Source organism: Zymoseptoria tritici, chromosome 5, assembly GCF_000219625.1.
Source record: "Zymoseptoria tritici IPO323 chromosome 5, whole genome shotgun sequence".
Taxonomy (NCBI): Eukaryota; Fungi; Ascomycota; class Dothideomycetes; order Mycosphaerellales; family Mycosphaerellaceae; genus Zymoseptoria; species Zymoseptoria tritici.
This window is the reverse complement of record NC_018214.1, coordinates 1,859,465-1,885,007: the sequence shown is the minus strand read 5'-3', so window position 1 is coordinate 1,885,007 and position 25,543 is coordinate 1,859,465. Positions and strand designations below refer to the sequence as shown.

General features: G+C 53.8%; 10 protein-coding genes across 10 annotated transcripts; 4 read left to right on the top strand and 6 right to left on the bottom strand.

Moving 5' to 3' along the window:
* Positions 1-961: 961 nt before the first annotated feature.
* Positions 962-2,201, bottom strand: MYCGRDRAFT_72410 (uncharacterized protein; the record flags this gene model as incomplete). Its single annotated transcript, XM_003852232.1, has 3 exons — positions 962-1,204; positions 1,264-1,911; positions 1,977-2,201. 3 exons carry the CDS (start codon positions 2,199-2,201, stop codon positions 962-964), a joined length of 1,116 nt encoding a protein of 371 aa, XP_003852280.1.
* Positions 2,202-3,399: 1,198 nt separating this feature from the next.
* Positions 3,400-3,977, bottom strand: MYCGRDRAFT_30791 (uncharacterized protein; the record flags this gene model as incomplete). The annotated part of the gene is made up of 2 exons (XM_003852231.1): positions 3,400-3,796; positions 3,880-3,977. Coding segments are annotated over 2 exons (495 nt in total), but the record flags the coding sequence as incomplete, so codon positions are not given.
* A 482-nt stretch (positions 3,978-4,459) lies between these two features.
* MYCGRDRAFT_104607 (uncharacterized protein) lies at positions 4,460-5,239 on the top strand (the record flags this gene model as incomplete). Its single annotated transcript, XM_003852481.1, has 3 exons — positions 4,460-5,041; positions 5,106-5,171; positions 5,225-5,239. The coding sequence occupies one exon, from the start codon at positions 4,468-4,470 to the stop codon at positions 4,696-4,698; it is 231 nt and encodes a 76-aa protein (XP_003852529.1).
* A 1,809-nt stretch (positions 5,240-7,048) lies between these two features.
* MYCGRDRAFT_93381 (uncharacterized protein) lies at positions 7,049-8,525 on the bottom strand (the record flags this gene model as incomplete). Its single annotated transcript, XM_003852230.1, has 2 exons — positions 7,049-8,361; positions 8,420-8,525. The coding sequence occupies 2 exons, from the start codon at positions 8,523-8,525 to the stop codon at positions 7,049-7,051; spliced, it is 1,419 nt and encodes a 472-aa protein (XP_003852278.1).
* Positions 8,526-9,685: 1,160 nt separating this feature from the next.
* MYCGRDRAFT_42841 (uncharacterized protein) lies at positions 9,686-10,714 on the bottom strand (the record flags this gene model as incomplete). Its single annotated transcript, XM_003852229.1, has 3 exons — positions 9,686-9,844; positions 9,906-10,133; positions 10,208-10,714. 3 exons carry the CDS (start codon positions 10,712-10,714, stop codon positions 9,686-9,688), a joined length of 894 nt encoding a protein of 297 aa, XP_003852277.1.
* A 948-nt stretch (positions 10,715-11,662) lies between these two features.
* On the top strand, positions 11,663-16,099 carry MYCGRDRAFT_72401 (uncharacterized protein; the record flags this gene model as incomplete). Its single annotated transcript, XM_003852482.1, has 2 exons — positions 11,663-13,891; positions 14,156-16,099. The coding sequence occupies 2 exons, from the start codon at positions 11,663-11,665 to the stop codon at positions 15,668-15,670; spliced, it is 3,744 nt and encodes a 1,247-aa protein (XP_003852530.1).
* Positions 16,100-16,406: 307 nt separating this feature from the next.
* MYCGRDRAFT_93378 (uncharacterized protein) lies at positions 16,407-18,995 on the bottom strand (the record flags this gene model as incomplete). The annotated part of the gene is made up of 4 exons (XM_003852228.1): positions 16,407-16,673; positions 16,798-18,007; positions 18,067-18,814; positions 18,881-18,995. The coding sequence occupies 4 exons, from the start codon at positions 18,993-18,995 to the stop codon at positions 16,407-16,409; spliced, it is 2,340 nt and encodes a 779-aa protein (XP_003852276.1).
* A 532-nt stretch (positions 18,996-19,527) lies between these two features.
* Positions 19,528-20,361, top strand: MYCGRDRAFT_93377 (uncharacterized protein; the record flags this gene model as incomplete). The annotated part of the gene is made up of 1 exon (XM_003852483.1): positions 19,528-20,361. One exon carries the CDS (start codon positions 19,528-19,530, stop codon positions 20,359-20,361), a length of 834 nt encoding a protein of 277 aa, XP_003852531.1.
* Positions 20,362-21,140: 779 nt separating this feature from the next.
* MYCGRDRAFT_93376 (uncharacterized protein) lies at positions 21,141-23,481 on the bottom strand (the record flags this gene model as incomplete). The annotated part of the gene is made up of 5 exons (XM_003852227.1): positions 21,141-21,507; positions 21,560-21,677; positions 21,747-22,669; positions 22,723-23,225; positions 23,305-23,481. The coding sequence occupies 5 exons, from the start codon at positions 23,479-23,481 to the stop codon at positions 21,141-21,143; spliced, it is 2,088 nt and encodes a 695-aa protein (XP_003852275.1).
* A 524-nt stretch (positions 23,482-24,005) lies between these two features.
* MYCGRDRAFT_72400 (uncharacterized protein) lies at positions 24,006-24,762 on the top strand (the record flags this gene model as incomplete). The annotated part of the gene is made up of 3 exons (XM_003852484.1): positions 24,006-24,155; positions 24,207-24,548; positions 24,605-24,762. 3 exons carry the CDS (start codon positions 24,065-24,067, stop codon positions 24,760-24,762), a joined length of 591 nt encoding a protein of 196 aa, XP_003852532.1.
* Between the last annotated feature and the right edge of the window lie 781 nt (positions 24,763-25,543).

Genomic DNA, 25,543 nt, shown 5'->3' with positions numbered 1-25,543 from the left:
TCCAGATATTCAACTGACACAGCAGCAACCACCAGGCGAGCGATACCTAAGAATGTTGGGGCAGAACCAACAAGCCTTCCTGGACCAGGCAATCTGATTGAGCGATGAAGCTCTGCACATCTCGCACTCTTCAAGTCTTCACAACGTCAGCAGACGGAGATCATCACTCAGAAATCCCGTCACAATGCACTCGGCCTGTAGCATTGTTCGGCCCGCGTACCGTCAGCCTTAGGGAAGAGAAGAGGACACCCGCGGAATGCTTTCTCGCCAGAAATGTGGACTACGAGCTGGCCACGACGCTGGCTGCTCGGGAGAGCTCTCGCGGAGTTGAAAGAAACACTCTGTATTGGATATGCAGGAACATCTGCACGAGTCTAAGCCCGCCTGAGTCTGCACTTTCGTGTCAGCATGATGCCGTGCGCACAGAGACACCACTTGCTCTGCCATACACTCTCACGCGAACGCAACGGACAGAGACCTACCCCACGCCCGGCAATGTACCTCTTTCAATCCGCCGTGGCGCTGCCTACCGAACTCAATCTCGATACACACCTTAAATACACCACATGATGGAAACGAGCTATGCGCTGGCGTTCAGCAGCAGGGCACCAGTACGGGCGTCGCAATGGCTGCGTGACCCCACGTTCAGGATGTCAAGCGCCTTCAATCGATGTCGTCTAGCCTGGAGGTGCGATGCCGCCATCGCGCAGGCGGTGTACTTACGAGATGCGTCCGGGACCACCCCCGGCCGACATCTCGGCCAAGTCGAAGCAGAGGTGTCTACTACTACACGCGAAGCCGACCGTCCGTTTCTAAGAGGCAACCGGTCTCAACCGTTCTCGTAAGCCGCATGCCACATTTCATGTGCTATGTGTCTGCCAAAGCTGTCATTGCATACTCCAATCTGAGGCTATTGGCTCTGCTTTGCTCTGTCAGACTACCGCTGTCGATCAATCCGGAGCTAACAACTCGACCAATACGTCGCCCACCGGCCACAGCCATTCACCACATCCAAGAACTCTCTCGCAAAGACTCTCTCGGCCTGCTCGCCAGGATGCAGCGCATCATAGAACAAGAAGCTATCCGGACTGTCCGAGTCGACGCAGTTCGCGCCTTTGACATCGCACTGGTGCGAGAAGCCCGTAACGTTCAGCGGAGCGGTGCCGTTCAAGTACTCTGAGGGATTGTAGTACATGTCCGAGATCTGGCATCATGGTCAGCGGTCAGTCCTTCAGAATCACTCATCCTCGCGCTGATACTCACCAAGCCATGCATATCCATAATAGCAACCTCCGCCCCCTCGAACGTCTCCGCAATCTTCGTCAAAAACGGCGTCTTATAGTCGAAAATCTCATTCACCGAAACAACCTCCTCCTCCATCCGATACGAATAATACGTCAAGTTGTCGCCCTTGTTCGGCCACAGACTCGTCGTATTGCCCACGCCACCCGCTTCCGGCAGACCATACAGCGGCACCAAGTTCAACGGCGCGATATTCATCAACACGAAATACCTCCCGCCTTGGTCATAGACGGACTTCATCTGATTGAAGACACAGTCCGTGTAGTTGACGATGTTAGTCCCTTTGACCTGCGAGTCCGTCAACAGCGCCGCTTGTCCGAGATCGTTGGTTCCGATCCAGATGGCATAGACGGTTTCGTCCGGCGGGTTGATCATGAAGGGTGAGCCGTCGGGCAGGGTGTATGCTGCATCGGCGATGAAGGCGGGTACCTCGTATTGTTCGATGGCCGGGAAGAGGAATGAGGCGGTGCCGGTGTCGAGGATGCGAGGGGTGATGTTGTTGCTGCATACGGCGCCGGCGACGGCATAGTTGTAGAGGTTCACGCCGCCTGGGGCGTATTGTTTGACGTATTGAGGCCAGGGACGGCCGCCGGAGGCGGAGTGATAGTTCTGATGAGATTGTCAGCTGGGACATGATGTGTCCGAAGAGAGATATATGATGGGGTTTTCGTTACGGCAGGATTGACATAGCCGACTGGTGGAGCAGAGCCATTGTGATCCGCAAAGTATTGGAGCAGAGAGTCATCGGTATAGCTGTCGCCAAAGGTCACCAACGACGTGAACTTCTGCAAACTCCATTGCGAATGAGTTTCTGGTGGAGATGTATGCTGTCCGGGATACCCAGTCGCAGCTCCAGCCACGGCCGAAGCCAACGAAACGGTAAGAATAGCAGAACGCATGATGACCTGTCCTATCAACGTACAATTGAGGAAGAAGAGCGACACCATCTTGCCGCATAAGGATCTATCGATATATGTACGGTTATTCCAATTCCGGATCCCCACTCCGTTTGAATCTTGTAATTCATTCTTCCGCCAGGATCAAGCTTGTTTTCGTCATCGTGAACCTTGGTCATATAGCTTCGAATATTGATCCTTTGAGTAGGTGCTTCACCGCCGCCGGTAGTTCTGTTGTGCGCATCGAAGTGGAGTATGCAGCGCGGGGCACGATCCTGGGATGGAAGCCAAACAGGCTATTTAATATCGTCTTCCGATGAGCCATTTAGCCTCTACATTGGGTAGGCACGCTAAAGAGGTAAGCTTTTGCAAGGATCGCGATGTGAATGAAGAACAACGCACCGGCTTGAGCTTTGAACTGTCGTCAAAACTGTCGTCCTTGAAGATGTACATAAGAAGACAAATATTCTCTACACAGCAAGCTGGTCGTGGATTGGTCGTGCCGATATTAGTATATCGCTGCCTCCACCACCTACCACGCCCTGTCCGGCTCCCTAAACTTCATTGCTCCTCTGCCTTTGTACTTAACAGGCTCATCATACCCACCACCACCTCCACCACCTCCACCTCCTAGACGGCCGCCACCGCTACCGCCCAATCTTCCATCGTCCGCATACCGGTCCCTCGACGGTCGAAAACGGTCATTGTCCCTTCTCGAATGCCTTCCATCGTCCCTTCTCGGACTGGGTCTATACCTCGCCTCGTCGTCATGATCTCTTCGTTGATCCTGTCGTTGTCGATACTGATTTGGCAGACTCCTCCTTCTCCGCTCTTCATCCTCTCCATCCGTATCTGCATGCTCCGCACGACGGTCCTCAAGTCGACTTGGTGACGGACTGCGTTTCCGCTTGTGCAACTTCGCAGATGAGGTATCCGACACATCACCCTCTTCCGTCTCTTTCAATGGCTGTGAGTTGGACCTCGACCGCGATCGAACGCGTACTCGACCACGCTTGCCTTCATCGACCACATTGTCGCTTTGCCGTCTATTCCGTCGCGCATGAGGTGGTGGACTGGCGTCCATCTCGTCGGCGGACAGGTCGCTCTTCCGTCTACGCCCTCTATCACCAACGCTGGTCTCGGAAGTACCATTCTCTTGCCGCGAGTCCCGCTTCTGCTGTTGTGGCTTCCTCTTCTTCTCCAGCTCTCCGCACCTCGACACCAACACCGGCGTCACGGGACAGTCCTTTTCATCGACCTTGACCTTTGCAATCTTCGCGAGCGTATCCTCTCCACCCACCAGTCGTCCGAAGATTGCATGCTTCCCGTTCAAATGCGGGCACGCCTCAAGCGTGAGGAAGAACTGCGACCCATTGGTATTCTTCCCTCGATTCGCCGAGCACACCAGACCCGCAGCGTCCATCTCTCGCCAGTCGAGGTTCTCGTCGTCGAATTCGCCATCGTAGATGCTCGTCGTGCCGGTGCCGTCGCCGCTGGCTATGTCGCCGCCTTGGACCATGAATTCGTCGATGACCCGGTGGAAGGGCGCTTTGGCGTAGGAGAGACCATTGTGTTCCCCGGTGCAGAGTTGGCGGAAGCTGGACGGTGCAGTCATTAGTGCTCTGTGGTTCGTGTAGTGATCGTCGTGCAGATTGTCGCGTGACGGTATTGGAGAGCTCACTTTTCTGCCGTCTTCGGAGTCTTGTCCGCGAAGAGCTCGATCGTGAGTCTGCCCGCCGGTTCTTCTCCAATGCTCACGTCCAGAAAGACTCGAGGTCTATTTGCTGCGGCCATGATTGGAAGCGGTCCGAAGTTAAGGTCTGGGATTCCGAGCAGAGTTTCTGACGATGAAGATCTCAATGTGGGGAAGAGCTTGTGGGGAAGGTGGGGCTGACTAAGCTCTCTGGCTTCCCGTAGGTTCGCCTGAGGTGCGCCATTCCTCTCCCTCCATGATTGTCGACTGACCGAACAGGTGCTTGAGTATGCCTCGCCCACCTGCCAACGGCCGCACACGCTAGAGGGCCCTCGCGACGCCTTTTCTGACTGGCAGACGAACAAGTTCGAACAGGCCCGATGGATCGCAGCTTGATGAAGCCCGCAACCATCGGTGTTCTTTCCGAGTTCCAATGGAAAACCGCGCAAAGGACGGATCACGGGCGTCGCTGTCACATGGCGCCACGATGAACGGCAGTCCTGTCCGCGTGCTTCCGGTAACAGAGCAATACGGAACATGAATGCCTCCTATTCTCAGCTTTGCAGGATTACAAAGATGTCCAGGGGAGGATCGGTCAACACTCTCGTGATCAGGCCGTCGAATTTGCGCAAGGATTGGGAGCCGTTCGCTCCGATACGCTCATCAACTGCCGTGCTGATCACAGTCCTTGTTCTGCACACGCTGCCACCGGGTTTCACGCAATCCAAGGCCTCCGATGACAGGATTCTCGTGCGAAGCTTCTGTCGATCTACCTTTTCGAGAGGGAACTTCTCACCGTTGAACTAATAATAGGAAAGCGTATATCGGATGGTCAGGAGATCGGACTGCAATCAGGAGAATGAGCACCGGCGGTCATACTGCGGCATTGCTCCAGGAAGTCGAAATCTTCCAACTTAAAGGACATCGCCAGCGGTTCCATCGACATTGTCGAGTCTTCACGATCTACACTACGGGGCCAAGACCTCGACCTTTGTGGATCTTACTGCCGCTCAACAATACCTTCCCTATCTAATACTGCTCTACCATAGCCATCTAGCCAGGACTCCTCGCAAACATGCAGTTCCTCACTATCTCGATGCTTACGATTTTGTCTGCGGCGGCCTTCGCAGCTCCGATTCCCAAACCCGACGTACGTCTCGCACTTCCACTGCCATGCAAGCCCGAAGCCTTGGACACTTATTCAGTATCTTCAGGTCCATCAAAAGGACGCCAGTGTCAATCTCCGAAGAAGTCCTCAGTGCTCTCCACCTTGCTCAAGCGTAATGGCTTTCGTGCACATACCTGCTTGTACATTTGCTAATATGTCCCGCAGAATGGCGCGGAGCCCCACAACCGCCAACCACAACCTCCCCCGGGACACACTGGGGGTGGCGGCGGAGGCGGAGGCGGAGGTGGTGGAGGTGGAGGTGGTGGGGGCTCGTCATCGAACTCTGCCATGGTCTGAGCGCAGTGTGACCTGATGGCTGTGCACCGGCACACGCCATCAAATACGCCGCCAACCATTGATCCGTCGCCACCAAACCTACCGACATCCAAATCACCGACATCCATCACGACGACATCGTTCACTTCCAACCTCCGAGACTTTAGCGGCGATTTAAGACTAAAACATCTCTTGAATACAAGCTTTATGTCCGCTCAATGGCCACCCGTTGATGAGGCTCCTCGTCAACAGGTTTTTCTCTCTGTTCATTATTTTTATGGCCGTGCAATTCGACACCCTTCGGACATAGATCAAAGCAGTCACCAGTGCTTCTCACAGAGGTTCGTGATATACAGGATGTGAACGCATCGGAGTGAACACCCACTCTGTTAACAAGTTGAGCTAATATAGTACGCACGAAAACTCACCCATATTGGTGCGATCACGCTCGCATTGAGCTGCTCGACGGAAGGCTGTTCACGCCGACTCGCCGATGCGTTCACACGCTGTAAGCACTAGTTCTAGAGGGGAACTGGTCTGACATGGGATTCTTTCCACGCCCGAAAACAGCCGTGTCCGGGATGATCAGGAGATCGACTTGCAATGACCATCGAAATCGATCGAATTTCAGGAGAGTACCAGGATCTAAAGTTCATACTTATCACGAGGAACTTCCCAAATCCTCTCTCAGCGACCTCTACTTGTTTTCTGCGACCTTTGCAACGGATCCAAGACAATCCATACCCAAGAAGAATTCCTGTGAGCAGCACCAGCTCCAAAATACCATATCCGTCTAACACTACCAGGATCAACCATCTCAACTGGGAGCCCTCGCAAATCGCAGACATGCAGTTCCTTGCCATCTCCACGCTCGCTATGCTGTTCGCGGCAGCTTTCGCGGCTCCTGTTCCTGTTCCAGGAGTACGTTTGACCCATCGACTGCTATGCACAGCCACAGACCCTAACGTAGCCACGACAGGACAAATCGGTGGCCAGAAGCGACGCCTGTGTAAGCTTCCGAGAACGTTCACTGTTCAGGCAACGACCTCGCTAATCTGGTCTACAGTTGCCCGGATCATGCGAAGGAGTATGTCCCAGAGTCTGGTGTCTCGTGTACGTTTACTTTGGTCTGTGTGCTGATCCTTTATGCCCCTCAGAGTGGTGGCATAGGCAACGATCCCGGAAAGAAGGGGGGCCCAGCGTTGACCTCGCGGACTTCGGACACGCCGGCCGGAAGCGACGTCTGCGTAAGTCTCCGAGAATGTTCACTGTTCAGGCGCCGACCTTGCTAATCTGCTCTACAGTTGCCCGGATCATGTGAAGGGGTATGTCCCAGAGTCTAGTGTCCCGTACACGTTGCCTTTGGTGTGCTAATGGGTTATCCTCAGGGTGGTGGCACAGGCGGCGATCCCGGACACAAAGGGGGTCCCACGTCGACCTTGTAGGATGTCGAACACGCCGACATCGAACACGTCCAGATTTTGAGCAACGCACAGCCTTAGTTTAGGGATGTGTACCCGTGCACGACATTGAATCCGCCCGACATCGATACCACCGAACATCGATACCACCGACATCGAATCGACCGAAAGCAACCCACCGACATCGAATCGACATCGAACCGATATCGAACATTTTCGAACTCCAAGCATTGCATCATCTGAAGGCCATTGGAGAGACTTCTTGATATTGTTTGAATACAAGCTTCGCCCGCTACATGGCCACTCCAACATGCGCCTCCTTCTCACCAAGCTTCTCTCTCTGATCCCCATCATCACTCGCCCTTGAACTTTGCTCGTTCCCAAGAACTCCATTCGGCTTGCTCCCAAGCCCACCACTCTCACGCTTGAAACCCCAAGTCCGCGCCCCGTTCACGTCAACCTCTCCCGAACTCCGCTTGTCCTTTTTGCCAAACAGTTTCTTAACCAATTCCACCCAGGCCGTCATCATCTCCCTCCGAAACAGCAGAAAGAATGCTTCCACACCCACCAATGCGAGGATGTACAATGTCGCCAATGCAATCTCCTCCGAAATGACAAACGCGCCCGCCAAGTGCGCACATCGCGCGGCGTCCTGCGAGGCGATGAGGCACAGGATCCAGGGGATCAGCTCGTCGGTCTCGGCGAATGCTTTCTGAGTGAGTAGATCATCGAAGTAGACGAAGATGATGGAGATCCAGGCAGTGGTGAAAATGGCGATTGTGACAATGAGGAGGGAGCGCCATTGGAGGAGGAGCACGGAGCGGAGTCTGCGGGCGGCGACGAGGGCGTTGCGGGACTTGGTCGTGCCGGCAAGAGAGCTGGAGGCGTCCTGGCTGGATGAGGTGAGTTGTTGGCGGCCCGAGAAGGCGGCGCTGAGGTAGACTTTGACGCAGTAGGCGAAGGTCATGAGTTGGAGGAGGAGGGAAAGGCCGGCGAAGGCGAGGAGCCAGCCCCAGTAGGTTGAGAAGCTGCCGACGTTGACGTGGCAATAGCCTCCGAAGCGGAAGGATACGCCGACGTGAGCGAGTACGGCGGTGGTCAGGGCGATGACGGTGGACCAGGTGATGATGTTGGCGGCGAGGTAGTATGTCCCGTCGATGACGATGTTCCAGCAGATTTGCAGGTGCATGAAGAGAGCGCGGACCAGGACCCAGCTGACCAGCGTCATGCCACCAAGGGCTGCGAATCCGCCAGACACTGCGCATGTACGGTTACTCTGCATGCCGTTGGGTGTGACGGCGTCGAAGCATTGTGGTGGCTGGCGCGCAAGAGGGATAATGAATCCTAGCTCGAGGACCATGATGCCCGCGAGAAGTATCATGTTGATGTATGCTCTTCTGGTGACTTTGGCAGGGAGTACGATGTGGGATATGAGCAGGAAGCTGCACAGGATGAAGCCCGCGAGGTGAACCCAGGCTGCGCCATCTGTCAGGCGTCGGAAGTCCGATCTGTATGTGTAGTCGTACACGGGACATGGTATGCAACATCGGGAAGCATTCGGCGTGGTAACGAGAGGGTTTACGGCGCAGTTTCTGCCTTCGCGGACTGTATGATCGGAGTCAGTGTGCTGTCTTCAAATGAGCCGGACCAGTGGCAAACTTACATCCACCTCTGTAGGGATGTAACGACTCGCCGATGAAAGGAGCTGGACAACCTTCCGAGTCGACGTTGAGCAGGTTCTGTGCTAGTCCGGGATAGGGGTCCGCCATGTGGTGCGGTAGTGGTGTGAGAATCCTTCCGATGTTACCGTCGAGGATGTGCAAGAGCCATTTTAGCAAATAGGACAGACATATCGATTAGGAAAGACGCAGTGAATAAACAAAGCGCAAACGGATGTCGGCCATCCGGGACCTACAAAGAGGTTGCCACATTCCAGACTGCAAACCCACGTGGCCAAGCCTCGTGGAATGCGCAACCAGATGCTATCATCTAAAATCATGCTTCCAGAGTCAGTATGCGCGGAAGCGTTTGTCGCGAGTCATTGGGCCACTGAGCAGAAAAGAGTGGTGAATGAATTGGACAGGAGACAAAACACATCCCGGATGAAACGAACGTCTTCGTGAGTTGCGGCGGCGTTCGCTTCGGGATGCAAAGCAGACTGCTTTCTGTTGAAGTTGAAAGATCTCCATGGCTGGGCTCTTGCAGCATAAAATGCAGTATGTCCTGTGCCATAGACACGAAGTGCTTTCGAAAGAGGCATCGCCGCAGCGTGGGTCTCACACCGGAGTGAGACCGAGACTAACAGGCAAAAACTACCTACCGCGTAGCTTGCGAGCAAAAACATACAACACCGCGGATTCCCCAATTGTCACCAACTTGAGTACTGATGCGGCGGTTACACGATTGTCGTAGCAGATCGGACGGGATGCTGATTTTTCATGTACCTGTGGTCGTATGTGCTTGGTCTGAGGATGGCTTTGTAATTGAATGTTGTCTTGCCTGTCGTCAAACGTCCTGGGCAAGGACCGCTCTGGACTCGATTGTGCTTCTTGATACGACCTCAGGCGGCTCGTGATGTCTCAAAGCAGTAGCTCGGGTCGCGGCCATGTTGCTGCATTCGTGCAATCCTGACAGTGATGCCGAGATGAACATCTCGGTGGCTACCTTAGGCCCCGTGGAATGTGCAACCAGAGTTCGTGTTTGTGAAGATATCTCCTGCACTTGGATCATTGTGCCGCCATTGGATCCTGAGAGGCGCAAAGGAAATAGGGAGGGAAATGCAGTTGAGCATCAGCTGCAGCGAGGTTGCCTTCAAAACATCAAAGCTGTATTCGTTGATATTCCGTTAAGCGGCGCGACGGTACAAAGGCATGGGAAGGCCAACGGTTCCCGATATTGGAGGCTTCTCCCTTCAGAGAAGACAAGCAAATCACGGAGAGGAGCAAGTCAAATAAGCGTGGGCGTAGTCGTAGGCGTCCAGATAACCCACGAGCTGGACCACAGCCGCGCAAACCACCAGAACGTGGAAGATCGAATGGGAGCCCCAGAGGTCGAATTTGCCTGGATAACTGCTTTCGGGATATCTGGTCTGGCAATTTCATATATTGGAATCAACTCTTCTTGAGTGCAGCACTTCGAGGGAGACTTACTGCGTAGAACGAGACCCCGGAAAGTAGGCAGCCTGCTTTCGCCATGGTGTAAGGGAATGCTTTTCTCATCATCTGCGACGTGCCGAACGCAAAAAACCCATGGATCAAGGGCGCAACGCCGCACATGCCAGTTGCCACGAACATCAAAGCTCGAAATGTACGGTATTTGTTGCCCTGATACTTGGGATGTAATGTCATGACGATGGTCAAGGTGCCAAAGATCGATACCTAATCCAGAAAAACACGAAGTCAGACTCAGATGCCAAAGTCGAGAATCTGATGATACAAAGACATGGACTAACCAAGGACCAGTATATAATGCGAGGCAGAGGCTCGCACCAGAATATCACATAGATTCCCAAGACGAGGTCGCCAAGTATGAATATCACGACGCCCAGCATGTCCAGCCGCAGACAAACATGTTCCATGTGTTGGGAGTGATTCAGCAAGGTGTGGTAGGTCGCTGATAATGACAGACAGGTCACGGCCGCGACCATGAAGATGGAAAAGGCAATGCGATCGGCAGCCGCGACTCCGGGGTATCGCTGAGTGAGATACTGCTGGACACCCCACTCGCCGAACAGGAAGAGAGCCGCTGGAATGAGGTGTGAATAGATGTTGACTGACTCATTGTGAACGTATGACCAGCTGCGGAAGGATATGCGAACAGATCCAGAAATCGGTCGGTAGCCATGGAGAATCCACTTGTTGTTATCACGTTGAAACCAGTCCGGCATATCGGCGAAGGAGAGGAGGACTGGACGTCCTGCCTTGCTGGCCTTGATAGTGGTGTCGCTGGTCGAATCCATTGCTCTGCTGTGCAGCACCTCCGCGGACGGTGGAGCTCGAAGACGGGGACCAGATGCCATTGCTTGTGTGACTGCTGTTGAGGTCGGGATGCCACCTCGGTCCCAAAGGTGAAATACAGATGGGAAAGAGTGGTCTTTGTACCATGGGCCGTTTTGCTGCTCCATCGATCACTCATGGGGTCAAACCTGCCTAAGCGCCGGGCCCGCCCTGGCCTCGCGCCCCCCACCGTCAGATCCGTCACCGGGATCCTTGCAAAGATCCCATGCAGTACGTGCTCACAAAGCGTGGGTAGAGCGACGGCACCCAATCGAAATCAGATGTGTTCTGAGCGGGGCGGAGTTCGTCGGGCCGGGACAAGCTGCCCTGAACCACTCCAGCAGTCGAGCGGACAACATAGACATGGGTTTGTGTGGGGCCAAAAAATACAGCGGCGCTTGCCGCTGTGATTGACTGTCACGATCACTCAACTGCAGAATTGTAGTGGTCATGTTTCGCTTATGCACCTGCACCAGTTTGTACGGAGGGAGGTACGTGCGGAGCGAGGAGCCATCGAGAGTCTGCTCAAAGGCGCCGTGATGAAGGGACTGGGGAGGTCTCTGTGCGCCCATGCTCTCGGTTCGCCATTCTATATGCGTTTGCGTGACTCGCCCAATGTCCTAATATCAAAACTATACCGTCGTTGGACAGGCACAAGCGACCAAGTAAGGACCAAACATCCTGTTCGCAGTCCATCAACCGGAACAGACATCGACAACTCATCCGTTTCCGCCGCCGCGAGACTGGCGCGAATCGACAAATACGGCTACGAACAAAACGCTCACCGACAGCACGGGGACACTTCATCCGAAGTCGTGGAAGCCATATAGCCCAACCCTCAAGCTGGCACGTTGGCAATTGTGCCATTGCAAATACGCCACTGGTGTTATCGAACTGTTCTGCGGCCGGACATGGCACCCTGCGAAGACTACACTCTTGGTTGGATCTGCGCACTGCCCGTTGAAGTTGCAGCAGCAAAAGCAATCCTCGACCACGTTCATGACCGTCGAATCCCCGGCCATGGTCCAGAAGATGACACGCATTACATTCTAGGGGACATCCACGGGCATAATGTCGTCGTGGCGTATCCCAACGGAAGAACATCGGAAGCCAAGGTGGCGACACAGCTGCATGCGTGCTTCATGGCCCTCCGCTTTGTTCTGATTGTCGGCGTCGCAGGAGGAGTACCCAATACCAAGGAGGATATTCGGCTGGGAGACGTTGTGGTCAGCAAGTCAATGGCTGGCTTGCCGGCTGTCATTCGATACGATGCAGCTGGAGTGCACTTGAAGTACACATCGGTTCGCAATGGGGTATTAGATCAGCCATCACCATTATTGCTTATAGCCATGGGCAAAGCCGAGACCGCTGCAATCTTAGACGAGAGCAGGATGAACCAGTACATCGCCGAAACCGTACTGACTGACCCCAGCCACTTTCGCTGTCCTGCCCCAGAGCACGACGTCATCTCCGATTCTATGTACGATCATCCAGATATCGACCACGAGGAAGGAATACGCGGTCCAGATGGGATCCAATCTCGCCAGTCTGGTAATGTACAAGGCCCAAGAGTTCATTATGGCACCATCGCCTCCGGTGAGACGCCGATGCGTGACGAGACGATTCGGGACAAAATTGCACAAGAGAATACCATTCTCTGCTTCGAGGCCATGTCGTCTCGGCCAAGAGATGCTGGCAGATACTTGGTGGTCCGCGGCATTTGTGACTACGCTGATTCGCACACGTCTGAAGCCTGGCAACGTTACGCTGCAGTGGCCGCCGCAGCGTATGCAAAAGAGGTTGTCTCTTTCATACCCACCGTGTCGAACGCTCCTTTGGCCACCAGAGTGTATGCCGAGGCCGCGCCCGTACTTGATGCTCTACTTTTGACGAGACCGGAAGTCGATCGAAAATCCCTTGTTGCGTTGAAGGGACGTAGAGTCGACGGCACCTGCGAATGGCTAGTACGACATGTTCGCTATCAGGAGTGGCTGAGAGATGCGAAGCTTCAGGTTCTGTGGATCTGCGGTGGTCCTGGCAAGGGGAAGACCATGCTGTCGATTTACATCACGAGCGTGCTACAACCGTTGGCCGACGCTACTGACGCTGTTCTCCTTTACTACTTCTGCAGTAACCGCGACAAGAACCGAAACTCAGCCGTAACGATAATGAGGGGCCTTCTGCATCAATGGATCGACCTTCACCCTCATCTGGCCAAGGAAATTAAGGGCTCATTCGAAGGGACAGAGACCACCAAGTACACGACTTCGAATTTCGTTCCTCTGTGGAGAGCCTTTGTGACTCTACTTCGACAGAGCAGATCCCGGGTAATCTGTGTCTTGGACGGTCTCGATGAGTGTGCAAGAGACTCACTTGGACAGTTTCTCGATGCCATTGTGAACTACATATCGACGCCCGAGGAAAAACAAAGCCCGAGCTTGAAACTCATTATCCTTTCCCGACCTCAGCCGGCCTTACTTCAGAGCAGACTCGGGCACTTCCAGCGCATCTCTCTGGACGCATCCGACACCATTATTTCGCAGGATATCGAAAGATATGTTTCCGCCAAAGTTGCTGAGCTGGCAGTCGAACAGCATCTTTCCGATGAATCAGTCAGGCGGGTTCAGCAGACCTTGCTGTCTGGCGCCGACGGAACCTTTCTTTGGGTTGGGTTTGCTGTCAACGAGCTTCGTGGCCAAAATTGGAGCAAGATTGATGACGTTCTTCGAGATCTTCCCAAAGGCTTGAGTGGGATCTACCAACGGCTTTTGCAGCAGATCAGCAACAAAGAGGTCCTAGTCCCCATTCTTCAGTGGATCGTCCTCGCTGCCAGGCCACTCACGCTTGATGAGCTGACCATGGCCACATCTACAGAGGCAGTGGGTACTCTATCAGCCAAACAAGTGCTTGTGAACCGGCTCAGGCTCAGCGGGCTACTTGTGAAGATCGAAGGTGACGTGATCAACTTGGTACACGAATCGGCGAAGGAGTTCTTTCAAGGAGATCAAGTCAAGAACATCGAAGGGATCAGTATGTTTCATATGAACGAACACACCCACGAAAGGCTTATGCAGACGTGCCTTGCGCACATCGAGCGCAGTTTTGGCAACCTCGGAGGGCCTCAAGAAATGTGGCAAAACGTCCCATTTCTCTCCTATGCCAGTCAGTACTGGCCGGTGCATTTTCATCACGCCATCAAAGTCATCGACGGTCAATCTGCGTTTGGTCGTCCATTTTTCCAGGTCAACTCTCCAGTCCGGGACGCATGGTGGAAAGTATACTGGGCTCAGGAGAAGAACGGACGAGGTCCGCCAACGTTTACGCTATTGCATTTCGCGGCATATTTTGGCAATGTACCTTGGGCGAAAATGCTGCTCAGCAAATACGCTCGACTTCTTTCGCAGAAGGACAACTATGGCCGAACGCCATTGTCGTGGGCGGTCGATCAGGGTCATCGGGAAATGGCAGAGCTTTTGCTCGACCGCGGTGCCCGTGTCAATTCCAAAGACCGAAGCATGTTGACCGCACTCCATATCGCAGTCACTGGACAGCACGGGCCCGTTGTATCTGTGCTGCTCGAACACGGGGCTTATCTCGAGGCCAAGGGCGAACATGGCGATACCGACACGCCGCTCATGCGAGCTATCCTGGCAAATTCGACGGAGATAACGCAGAAGTTACTCGAGCATGGAGCCCGCGTAGACAAGCTACCATCTCTCTTGGGAATAGCACCTTTACTAAAGCCAACTGATTGCGTCGATCAGCGAGTCGAAGAACTACTTGGGCTCCAAGAGAAGGTCTTCGACGCACGATTTAAGCGTTCAACTCGCTTCGTCAATATGGTCATGAAAGGCCTTGGACTTTCCCTCCGTCTACCTCTCGTCCTGGGCCTGATGTCTCTTTATCTCAAATTCGTAGCACTGGACCGCTGGGATGGCCTATCGGTACTGCAGGAGCTTGTTCAGGAGAACAAAACGGATGAACTCCGAGAATGGGCAAAATTGTACCATATGTTCTTTCTCGGCCTAATTGCAGCGAGAAATCCAAAGAGGCTTTACTCCATGGGCGAACTGTCTACACAGATCTTGCAAAAGGTTGCACCGAGAGATCTCCATGCGCTCTTGGCGATTACAGTCTTCACCGGCATGGAAACGGAACTTGCGACTGTCCAATACAAATGGAGCGAAGGGACTGCTATCACAGCCGCGGCGATCTCGGGTTGGGCCAACATCAGCTGCGAGAGGGATGCGCTGGAATTCTTTCACTTCGGGGTTCGCGAGTTCCTCAATGACTTCGATGACTGCGTCCGAGCCAGGAGGCGCAAAGAAGCTGTCCTTCGAACGGCTTCGTTGTTGACCGTTCACTTTGCCATGATAGCGGACCGGAAAGCAGGGCCGATCAAGTATTTCTCTCGGGTTGTCGCAGAGTTCTTCGAAGGATACATCGGCAGCGATTACGAGACCGATTTGTTCAGCGATGCAAATCAAGCTTGCGTTCATGAACTATCCAATATTAGCGCAAATCACGACTCTGCCAGATTACACCTCCTTATGACGAGTATCTTCCAGTTCGCGCAGCAAGCTCAGGGAAAGGGCCAAGACCGCTTCCTCGATGTTCCCTCGGCATCATGCTTGGTCCTCTGCCAGGAAAATGTCAAAGCCCACGACTGGCTGGTCGGCGAGGCTATCCCGTACGAACTCGGTGCGATGATCGCAGAGGAGTCCCCAGGGCCGTTGCAGAACCGTGCTTGCAAGTCGCTTGCACAGTGTCTGATTATTGGGAAGCAGCACGGAATTGTAAGCTCTAGTGGCGCAAAGAGAGAGAGAGTGGAGAAGCGTTTGCATTCCCTACCGGAGGTCAAACGCATGATAGCTCGGATCTTAGGCCCGCGGACTGTCGAGGGGGTCGCATATCACTGATGGAGTGCTAGCAGCGACGTATGCGGTTGCTTGCAGTAAACGAGCTTGTAGCGTTGATACAACCTCCAGACTTCATCCAAAGATGCGATCTTTCCTATCTAACTTCCTCTCGTCAGACTGTTCCCACCCATGAGACGTTTCCACCAATCCGAGCGGCCTGATTTGGCCTTGCGCTTGTTGTCGCCCGGCTGGCTCGTCGGCGGCACCCGCAATCGTGTCGGTATACTTGTAGTTGCGCCTGTCATATTGCGTGGTTGCTCTGGTCCCAAGGAGATATCACGGTCCGACCGGGATGGCTCCTTTTCGTCGGTCATGATTTGATCGGGCACAGCCAACACACCCGGCGCTCGAAGCGCCTGGTAAATCTGGCTGACTTTGTCGGATTCGGGACCTGGCTCCGAGTATCCTGCTCGTACAAGCCGCAGTAAAATATCGCTATCTGGAAGGAAGTCCTCCCAACGCTTTCGTCCTACCGGAAGAATGTTCGGCGTCGCACCCAGGGTAAGGAGTACATCCACAACCCAATGCATACGCTGTTTTGCGGCGTAATAGAGAGCAGTCCTCTTTCCTGAGTTCACACCATTGATGTCATGTCCTAATCCCAACAGAAGTCTAATCATTTGGACGTGACCCAAGGTGACGGCTAGACGAAGGCCTGTGACCCCCCGGCAACAGCGCGATTTGCTGAACGCTAAAGTGCCTCGGGTTTCCTGAGATTGAGTCCTGCTGCCACGATCTAGCCACTCTTCAGCAGTGAGGCCACTTTCGTCAAACAGTGTACGTAGATCTGTCGTTGCCGTAGTTTGAAGTAGAGTGTTAATCGTGGCCACGTCTCGACTGAAGACCGCCAGATGAAGGGTAGACCAGCCGTGATTGTCTTGCTGAGAGACAGTCGATCGTGCACGATCGTTTCGCAAGAGAGCTTCGACGACATGAGAATGTCCCATGAAAGCCGCGTGGTGTAGTGCCGTCCATCCGTGACACGTGGACTTGAGTGGGTCAGCTTGCCGGGAAAGGAGCAAGCTTACTATGGCAACATGGCCTCCATTTGCAGCGCAGTGCAAGGGAGACGTGCCATAAGAGCTCGCAACGTTAGGTCTAGCACCTGCATCGAGCAACATACGCACGGCGTCTAGATGTCCCTCCTCTGCTGCCCAATGTATTGCGGACCAACCATCGCGATTACGGTGGTTCGGATCTGCACCGAACTTGAGTAGCGATCGAACATAAGGAAGATTGCCACACGCTGCAGCTTCGTCCAAAGGAAGGGTTCGGTCCTCGCCTCGACTGTCAGATACACTGGCACCATGTTCGAGGAGAACCTCAGGAGGCAGGGACCAGCCCAGGCTCGCAGCCCAAGCGAGCGCAGACCTTCCGTCTGCACTGAACGAGTTGGCGTCGGATCCTTTGGATAGCATCATCCTTGTGGCGCCTTCCTGCCCAGCGACCACGGCCCAGAGAAGCGGAGAGAACCCAAAGCCGTCTGTCATTCGTAAGTCCGCGCCGTTGTCGATCAAGAGCTCTGTGCATTCAACAAAGCCTCTTTGTGTAGCGTAGTGTAGCGGCGTGTGGCCATTCTCGTCTTGCGCATTCACATTCGTGCCACTCTGAACCAGGGCTTTGATCAGGTCCGGGTCACGAGCCTGCACCGCACGATGGAGCTTTGACCTTTTCAGATCGTCTTCGTCCTCCAAGCCAAGTACTGTCACCTGTGCACTGATGTCTTCTTCGTGAGGGCTCGAGGCATTGTCCTCAGCGCCAGCATCATGAGATTGAAGGTCCAATTCCTCGTCGTCCAGTATGCTGTACATACTTGCGCGCGTGAATCCAGCCATGCCGTTCGGTTCATCGTCTCCTAGTACTTGATCGCTTTCGAGGTTGTCCAGCTCTCCGTCGTCGTCGTTGGGAAGCTTTTGCAGTGTGAGAAGTGCAATCTCCTTCATGTGGCCAGCGATATGTAATTGAAGAGCTTCGCTGGAGAACACATCAGAGTGCTCGCTCTTGCCCGAGTACTGGAAGTCGTCGCCGAATGGACACTCTAACACTTGTCCTAGGACTGGCCTCCGTGCGGCGTTGCTGAGATTCCCGGCATGGGCCTCGGGCACGCCATGCTCCTCGATAGAGTGCTTTTGGTACAGAAGCTCTTGATCAAAGACAATTGGGTGGTGGGAAGGGGCCCTGCACTCCCACGTGTGTCCGTGAGCACTCTTCATATGGCTGGTCCAGGCTTTTGATGTTTCAAATGTGGGTGGGCTGGTCCCGGAGCGGAGTTGGTCCAGATCCAGGCATTGCGAATGAAGACAAATGAAAGGCTCCAGATCTCCGATAACGTGATTGCTGTTGCATACTAGCATTAGCCCAGCGTTCTCACAAAATGGCAGATGTGATTTGCTCACTGCCACAGCGTTGTTCTCGCAGTGCTCCCGAACTCAACAATTACGCCACAATATGGACATTCTTGAGTTGGTGGTAGAGGTGGAAACGATAGCTTGTTGTTCACAAGGACAGACTTAGCTCGAGGGACCTCAGTCGTGGATCTGGCGTAGAAGGCTGCAACCGCAGTTTGTCGCGCAGTAGTAGCAAAGGTCGCTGGCGCTGGCGAAAAGTCCGGCATTTCCTTAGTCACTATATGTGCTGGGCTTGGCGCGAATCGTACCGCTGGCGAAGTTCTTGTCGCTTCCGGCAATTGAACAACGACCGGAGGCGGCTGCTGCATTGGCAGGCTGAGATCGATGCGTCTGCGATGAGAGCGCTGATACCACAGCCGTCGGAGTCGCAGCGCATTCGCGTTGACCAAGGCCGAACAGATCGCCTCTGGCGTCTCTGGGAAGCGAAAATCGATGTAGCATTGGGTGTAGAGACGCAGCTCCTCGATCGCCTGATTAGCCTCTATGTCGTCTCGATATTTTTCGATTTTACGAGCTCGATTCGCTTTAGCGGACTTTCGAACAGCGTTGGACAGGCGGAAAAGCCGTGTCAAAGTTCCTCCGATCGTCTCAGTGATCTTCATCATGTTCTCTTCTGTCAAATCACCATCGCTCTCTGAATCGCTTGCATCATCGCCGGCCTTTAGAAGCCTGTAGCCAGAAATGCGTCGTCTCTTGCTGCCAAGTGAGCGCTGCGGTCGATCGCTGAATGATTTCACTGTTGCGCTCACGCTCATCAGCCCTTCTACCCGGACAATCGAGTCATGTTACGAATAGTGCTTACAAGACCGCAAGGTGTCGTAGATGACATCCAGTAGCTGATGTATAATATCTGCTGCGATAGGACTGAATCGGAGTCTGTAGTCTAATGAGACGTTGAGAGGTCCGTAAACATCCATGTTTGTGGTCCAGAGACGGAAGCGTGCTAGCTGGTCGTCTATAATTGTCGGATCTGGCACGATGTCAGGTATGGCGATGTATTTGTAGAAAAGCGACTGGCATTGTGTCGCATGCTCTGCGATGGTCGCGCGAAGCCCATCTTGAAGAAAAACATCGTCCACAGGCTCATCTTCTGCTGGGCTTTTACACTCCAAGTGTGCAGACGGTCGTGCATTTCTTTCAGTCCGGCCGAGCTCCATGATGCGCAAGCAAATCGCGCCTGATGATACGAGACCTGCTACTCGAGAGCCTCAGATGCGGTGAGAATCTCTGGCCGCCCATGGCCACGCCCCCTCGCGCCTTTGTCTGAGACCCATAGAGCTGAGGTCATGGTGCATCTTCCCATGTCGCTGTCTGTAAGCGAGCCAGCCGTCAAGGATAAAGCTCGGCAGCGGACTCGTGCTACCCACGGTACAGGTCTGGCACCTTCTCCTTCGTTTGATCAGTTCACACGTTTGGGAAACCTTCCGGTGTTTCTGCCTTTTTTACACGATGTCCAGCCAAAAGACATACTTCCTGTGTCCAGTTTCCGACATCATACATTCTCCACCTACGGGTCCGCTAGATCTCGGTTCCATCATCCGCTCGACGTCCGCACCGCAATATACCTTGAATAGAGCAAGCGTCGTGGCCGTGACCGACGCCTTCCCACCCATAGTCGAGACCAACTGGATGAAAACGGTGTCCGCGGAGAAGGGCCTTGGCTTCGGTATCTATGCGCAGTTCTTGCAGCTGGCATGCGGTGGAATCCCTCTTGGTCCTGAGTTGGATATTGAGCGCTCGAACAAAACGGCAAATACGTTCGCATTCGACACGATGACAACGCTAGCGTTCGAGCCGAGCCAGGGATACGTGGCAGAAGCCGTCAAGGCACCAGCTGTTCAGGCTTGGCTGAGAGAGCCCCGGCAGAGATTCGCGCTCATCAGCGAACTCTTTCTCGTCACGGGACTGAAGCTCGTCAAAGGAGCTCAAATCAATTATTCGACTACACAGAGCACGTCTGTGAAAGCGAATGTTGGTATCGATGTGCCCGCGCTGGGCATGGCCTTTGGGCCGAAAGGCCACTGGACAAGCACGAATGAGGATGCTACGCAGTCCACTCGTGATTCGGAATTTGTGTTCGCGTTCCGTGTGAAGCGGCTCAGATTTGGGCGCAGATTCAAGCTTCAAGAGTATCACAAGGGTGCCTTTATGTCTCTTGGTGGGGGGCAAAAAGAAGACGACGAATGCGTGCTGATCGACGATGTGAGTGGCGCCGAGATCAAAACCGCTCGGACTGTTACCGATGCGACCGAGGACGGCAGTGTTTACTGCGTGCCTGCTTGATTCATGATGAACGAACGGGCCATATTTCAGATCATGAAGCGATGAAGATCCCCATGCTTGGAAAGGTACCTTTCTTGAGCACTCATTGAAAGTAGTGACTCTCGTCATGAGTCTACAATATGGTCCGCTTGAACATCTCCCGCTTGATATGCTCGATCCTCCCATACACATCTTCCTTCGACAAGCCACTGTTGAACAGCACATGCGGCGTGATATAATCGTATTCTCCTCGCCGTTCTCTGGCCATACTCTTGAAGACCAAATCCATGGAATTGTGACTTTTCAGCCAAGGACCCAGCTTTGCACTTTCTGCAGCAGCATACTGATCCTGCTGCCGGACAAAGGACAACACTGACGCGGCTAAGCCTGCGGCGATCGGTGTTGCGACGGAAGTACCTGACATAACGCGGACAGTCTGCTCGTGGCCATCCATGCCGGCCGGCCAGTGAGAAGAGACTTGCTCCCCTAGTAGACTAAAGTTGACATCCGATACGCTTGGCGTAGGGTTGAACTTTGAAGGATTACCATTTCCATCGGTCGAGTGTATACAAAAGACGCCTGGACATTGAGCGGGAAAGGCTCTGCCGAGATTTGCCCCATCGTTTGATGCTGCCGCGAACAACAAGATCCGGTTGTTCAGTGCGTTAGATATAGCGTCATCCATAGGCTTATAGTACTCGCGAATGCCGAATGACATGGAGATTATATCCGCATTCCACTGCTTCGTTGCATAATCAATGGCCTGTACAGATCTTTAGCTTAGTCCAAGATACTTGCTTTTACATCTTGAACAGCACTACCTTTGCGATGTCGTTGTACGCATCTGAATCCAGAGTTTCTTGCCGCGCAATCCGCGCGACGTAGATTTCGGCAAAGGGAGCAACCTTTAGGAGGAGACCAAGCGCATGAGTGCCGTGGCCAATCTCATCTCGAACGTCGTATATTTCCGATCCACGCACAAAGCTTCTCGCTTCCCTGACCCGCGGAGTCGCTAGCTGCTGGTCCTCAATGAGGAATGGGCTGTCCGGATCAAGTCCAGAGTCCAATATCGCTATTCGTACTGGTTCGACATGTTCGATGGTAGGGTCAACGAAGCGGTATATCGAAGACAGCAGGCTGTCCATCCACCTTTCCGAGAGTGAAAGCCTGGCATGTCGTTAGTACAATATCAATGAGTACCCAGCATTTAATGCCTCACTCTTCATCATGAACTGTCTGATAGCTAGCATCGAAAAGGTGTAAGCTCTTCTCCGAGCTCGTGCCGCTGTGCCCGCCGGACTGCGTTTTGGAAGGAAGTTGTGCCGACATCCGAACCACTAGATCAGAGTAGGTGGATGCAGTCATAGTTTCAGACCTTGAACGATGCGCGCTGGACCTTGTCATACCAGCCTCGACAGCGAGTTCGCTCCTACCGCCATGAGAGCGGACGACTTCTCGGCCAATGGAGCCCCAGCAGGACTCAATCTGTCGGGAGTCAAATGAACCCAAGTCCCCCAATCGAATGCGCCAACCTTTGAATATCACGGCCTCAAGTCGTTTGACGACGTTCTGGTAAAAGAGTCGCTGAACGCTGACATCGTCGAAGTCAGCATGTTGTCCAACGGGATAGTACTCTCCCGTAAGGCAAGCCTTTGTGGCAAGAAAGTAATCCTCGCAAGCATCGTCTTCGAGCGTCCGAAGCTTGTCGAGGCAGGTATAGAAATCATCATTGACATTCCTGGCGGCCCTTGGATCCTTCCCCATTAGCTCCACAGGTGTGCAATAATGAAGCTCGCACAGCAATATGCCTAACGCAAGCACACTGGCGTTCGGGTGAACCATGTGTTTCAAGGCGTTGCATGCTCCAGAAGTTGTACTCCGCGCTGAGACGATGGGGACGTGCTCCAGAGACAAGAAAGGTTTCGTGATGTCAGGAAGCACTCCATCCTGGCGGGGTTCAAAAAATTGAATCATGGAATGGTTGAACGAGAACTGCAGCCATGGCGTCTCTAGAAAAGGAAGAAGGGCGGATGCGAGCGTAAGAGCCAGTATACGCTTCCCTTTCAGCGGTAGCACCGATTCGCCGCGGAGTAGCTCTTGCTGACGATCAAAAAACGCTGACAAGGACACTGTCCGGGAGATCCTGTCACTACCGAACGTCTTTGGCTGCGGGCGAAGTCTGGAGAATGTCCCATCCTCGAGGGCGAAATGGAGGCAATTTTGCTGGCCAAGGGATTCTGAGACATTTTGGCATATGTGGGCGAACTCGGACGAGCTGTTAGTCGCAGGTTCGGATGAGCGCCTGGGTAACGCGTCCTTGCGTAGATCTCTACATCATGTTGTTAGCGGATAGGCATCCCTATGCAATCCTTCGAAGCATACTTGACCGTAATCCTAGCTTCTTGCAATGCAGTCGCAGGCACGGATCGTACGCCGAAGAAGACTTCGAAACTCGCCTCAGCCTCGACATCCTTTTTGTTGTGTGGCAGTGACAATCTCACACTCAATCCTGAGCACTTTTGGCAAACACAGACCCAATGTCTTCGCAACGCGTTGTCCAAGGACACCAAATGTCTCCTCATTAGCACGGCGAAGTCGGCATTTGGGTCTTCCACATCGGAGCCATGAGCGGGCTCTTCCCGAATAGGCAGTATTCGTCTTCGTTTGTTTTCCTGATCCAGGTTTGACAATTCCTGGATCGCATCATCGCACTCTCTTCTCCGTTTTCCAACGCGAGTGACGGTGTCCGAATCGGCGCGTGACTCGCGATCTGGACTTTCGACAATGCGACGAAGTCTTTTGTATTGCTCGTGCTGGGACCGTTGGACGTTCTGCATCGCGGTTAACGACTCGGAAATGTGACCGACCAGGATTTGGTGGTGGCTCTGGATTACCTACCAGATCAACCTCGCGGTCGGAGTCGTCTTGGACTAGAGCCGCAAACGCGCGTAGAGTCCGGGCAACACTCGCTGGATCAGCATCGTCAAGATGATCGCGCTGTAGGAATGCGTCCGTCCGTAGCCAGGCCTCACGCTGCCGTGCCTTCAGAGCTGCCGGCTCTGCCGACTTGGGCGACGGCCTCCGAGCAAAGAAGCCCAGGACGGATTGCAGCAGAGTTTGCGGCTCGCCGTCGTCGTCCATGGTTGCTCCAAGAAGGGATGTAGACGAATCCAGAAGTGCTAGTGGTTGCCACCGAAGGCAGCCACTCTCTAACCTACTTTTCCCCGACAGATCAGGCCGAAGTAATGCCTTTAGTGCGGTCGAAGGTGCTGCTGTGCGACAGGGCCCATGCAGTCTTGCAAGCGAAGCAACTCGAAATAGGTCTACCCGAGAGCTGCGCTCAGCTCAGTTCAGCTCCACAAGCACGCCGTGCGGATGCAGTCGATAGCGAGAGTTTTGAAGCGCGTCCGGGATCGGCCCTGCCACAGAGTCTCCATCGATTCTGTGGAGACCGAATGCAGTGCTGGTCGAATGATTAATGTGCTGCGACACATGTGGACGAGACCAGATCTATGTCGATGTCAATAGTTCTAGACTATAGGCCTCCGTTCGGAAGGGGCAGCCGGAAGCTTGACTCCCGAAACGCGTCCTCTTCGGCTCCAACACTGATACCAAATGAACATCACCTCCTCCGATACGCCGTGATACAAGAGACTCCTCCAAGCAACAACTCCAAGGACCGACCCTCACCTCATGCCCGCGCACATCTCATAGCCTCACGACAATGGCCGACCTCGACGCAACCCCCGGCCAGCTCAACTGGCGACTGAGCGCCCACCCCATCACGCTGGTGACCTTTCTCAGCTTCCGCATATGTTCGCAGCCTCCAGATCACCCTCTCCATACCATACTGACATATCTCGCAGCAAGCCTTCTCGTCTACCTCTTCGGCCTGATCTTCACCGACAACTTCGTCCTCATCTTCATCATCACCATGCTCCTCCTCGCAGCCGATTTCTACTACCTCAAAAATATTGCCGGCCGAAGACTCGTGGGACTAAGATGGTGGAACGAAGTGAGTGCGGGATCAGGAGACTCGCATTGGGTGTTCGAGTCGGCGCCGCAGCCAAATGAGCCGGGTGGAAGGTTGATCAATGCTACGGATAAGAGGTTCTTCTGGTTGGCGCTGTATGCGCAGCCTGGACTGTGGATTGCGTTGGCGATTGTGGCAATTGTGAGGTTCAAGTTTATCTGGTTGACGCTTGTTGGTGGGTATACCTCGACGCTGTATGGAAGACATGTGAAGCTGACAAGTGCACTCTAGCTTTTGCCATGGTGCTCACGATCACGAATACCTTGGCGTTCTCAAGATGCGACAAGTTCAGTCAAGCGAGTGGACTGGTGGAGCGTGGGCTTTACTCTGGATCGCTGGCGAGGAATATTGGAGGAGCTCTGTTCTCAAGAATGTGGAACCGATCGTAGGGAGAGCTGTCATGATTCTCGTGCTACCATTACAAACAGATGCTACTTATCTTCAAGAAACAGATCGAGGCCAAACGACATTCGAGCTCCTCCGTGCCTTTCTGCAGCCTGCAATCGACGGAATCGAAATTTATCGATCGCCTCGCACATCGTGCCTGAATCTCGTCGAACTGCTTCAACGATATATCCTTTTCACCCTCTCCTTCTCCATCCTTTTCCTCCTTGTTTCCTTCTTCTCTGGCGATTTGTTATCTTCCTGCTCGCTGTTCGTTGGCTGCAGCACTTCTTGGTCCTGCTCAGCAATCTTCGCTTCGTCTTTGTTCTCTTCAACCTTCTTCCCATCTACTCCATCCTCCACAGCAGGCTTATCTTTCCTGTTGTCGATTCCATCATCCTTCCCATCGACTTCATCGTCACGTCCATCCCTGCTCTCATCCTCCTCTCCACTGTGCTCCGCAATGACAGGATGCACCTTCTCATAATGCTCCAACAACTCTTCTGTCCCCTCAAATATCTCCTCACAAAGCTTACACTCATGCCCATCCAAGACAAAATCTCCACTCCCCAGCGTATCATCCAGCCCATGTTCCGGATCCGCATCCGGATCCTGGCATAGACCTTCGATCAGACGATCTTTCTCTTCCAAATCTGCCACCCGTTCTTCCAACGTCCGCGGGCGTGCAATCTGGGCTCTGGTGGTCAATTCCTCAGGCGCACTGACGATGCGACGGCCGGGAGATGCTGGAGGTGGGTCTGCCCACGGAGCAGGAGGCAGACCAGC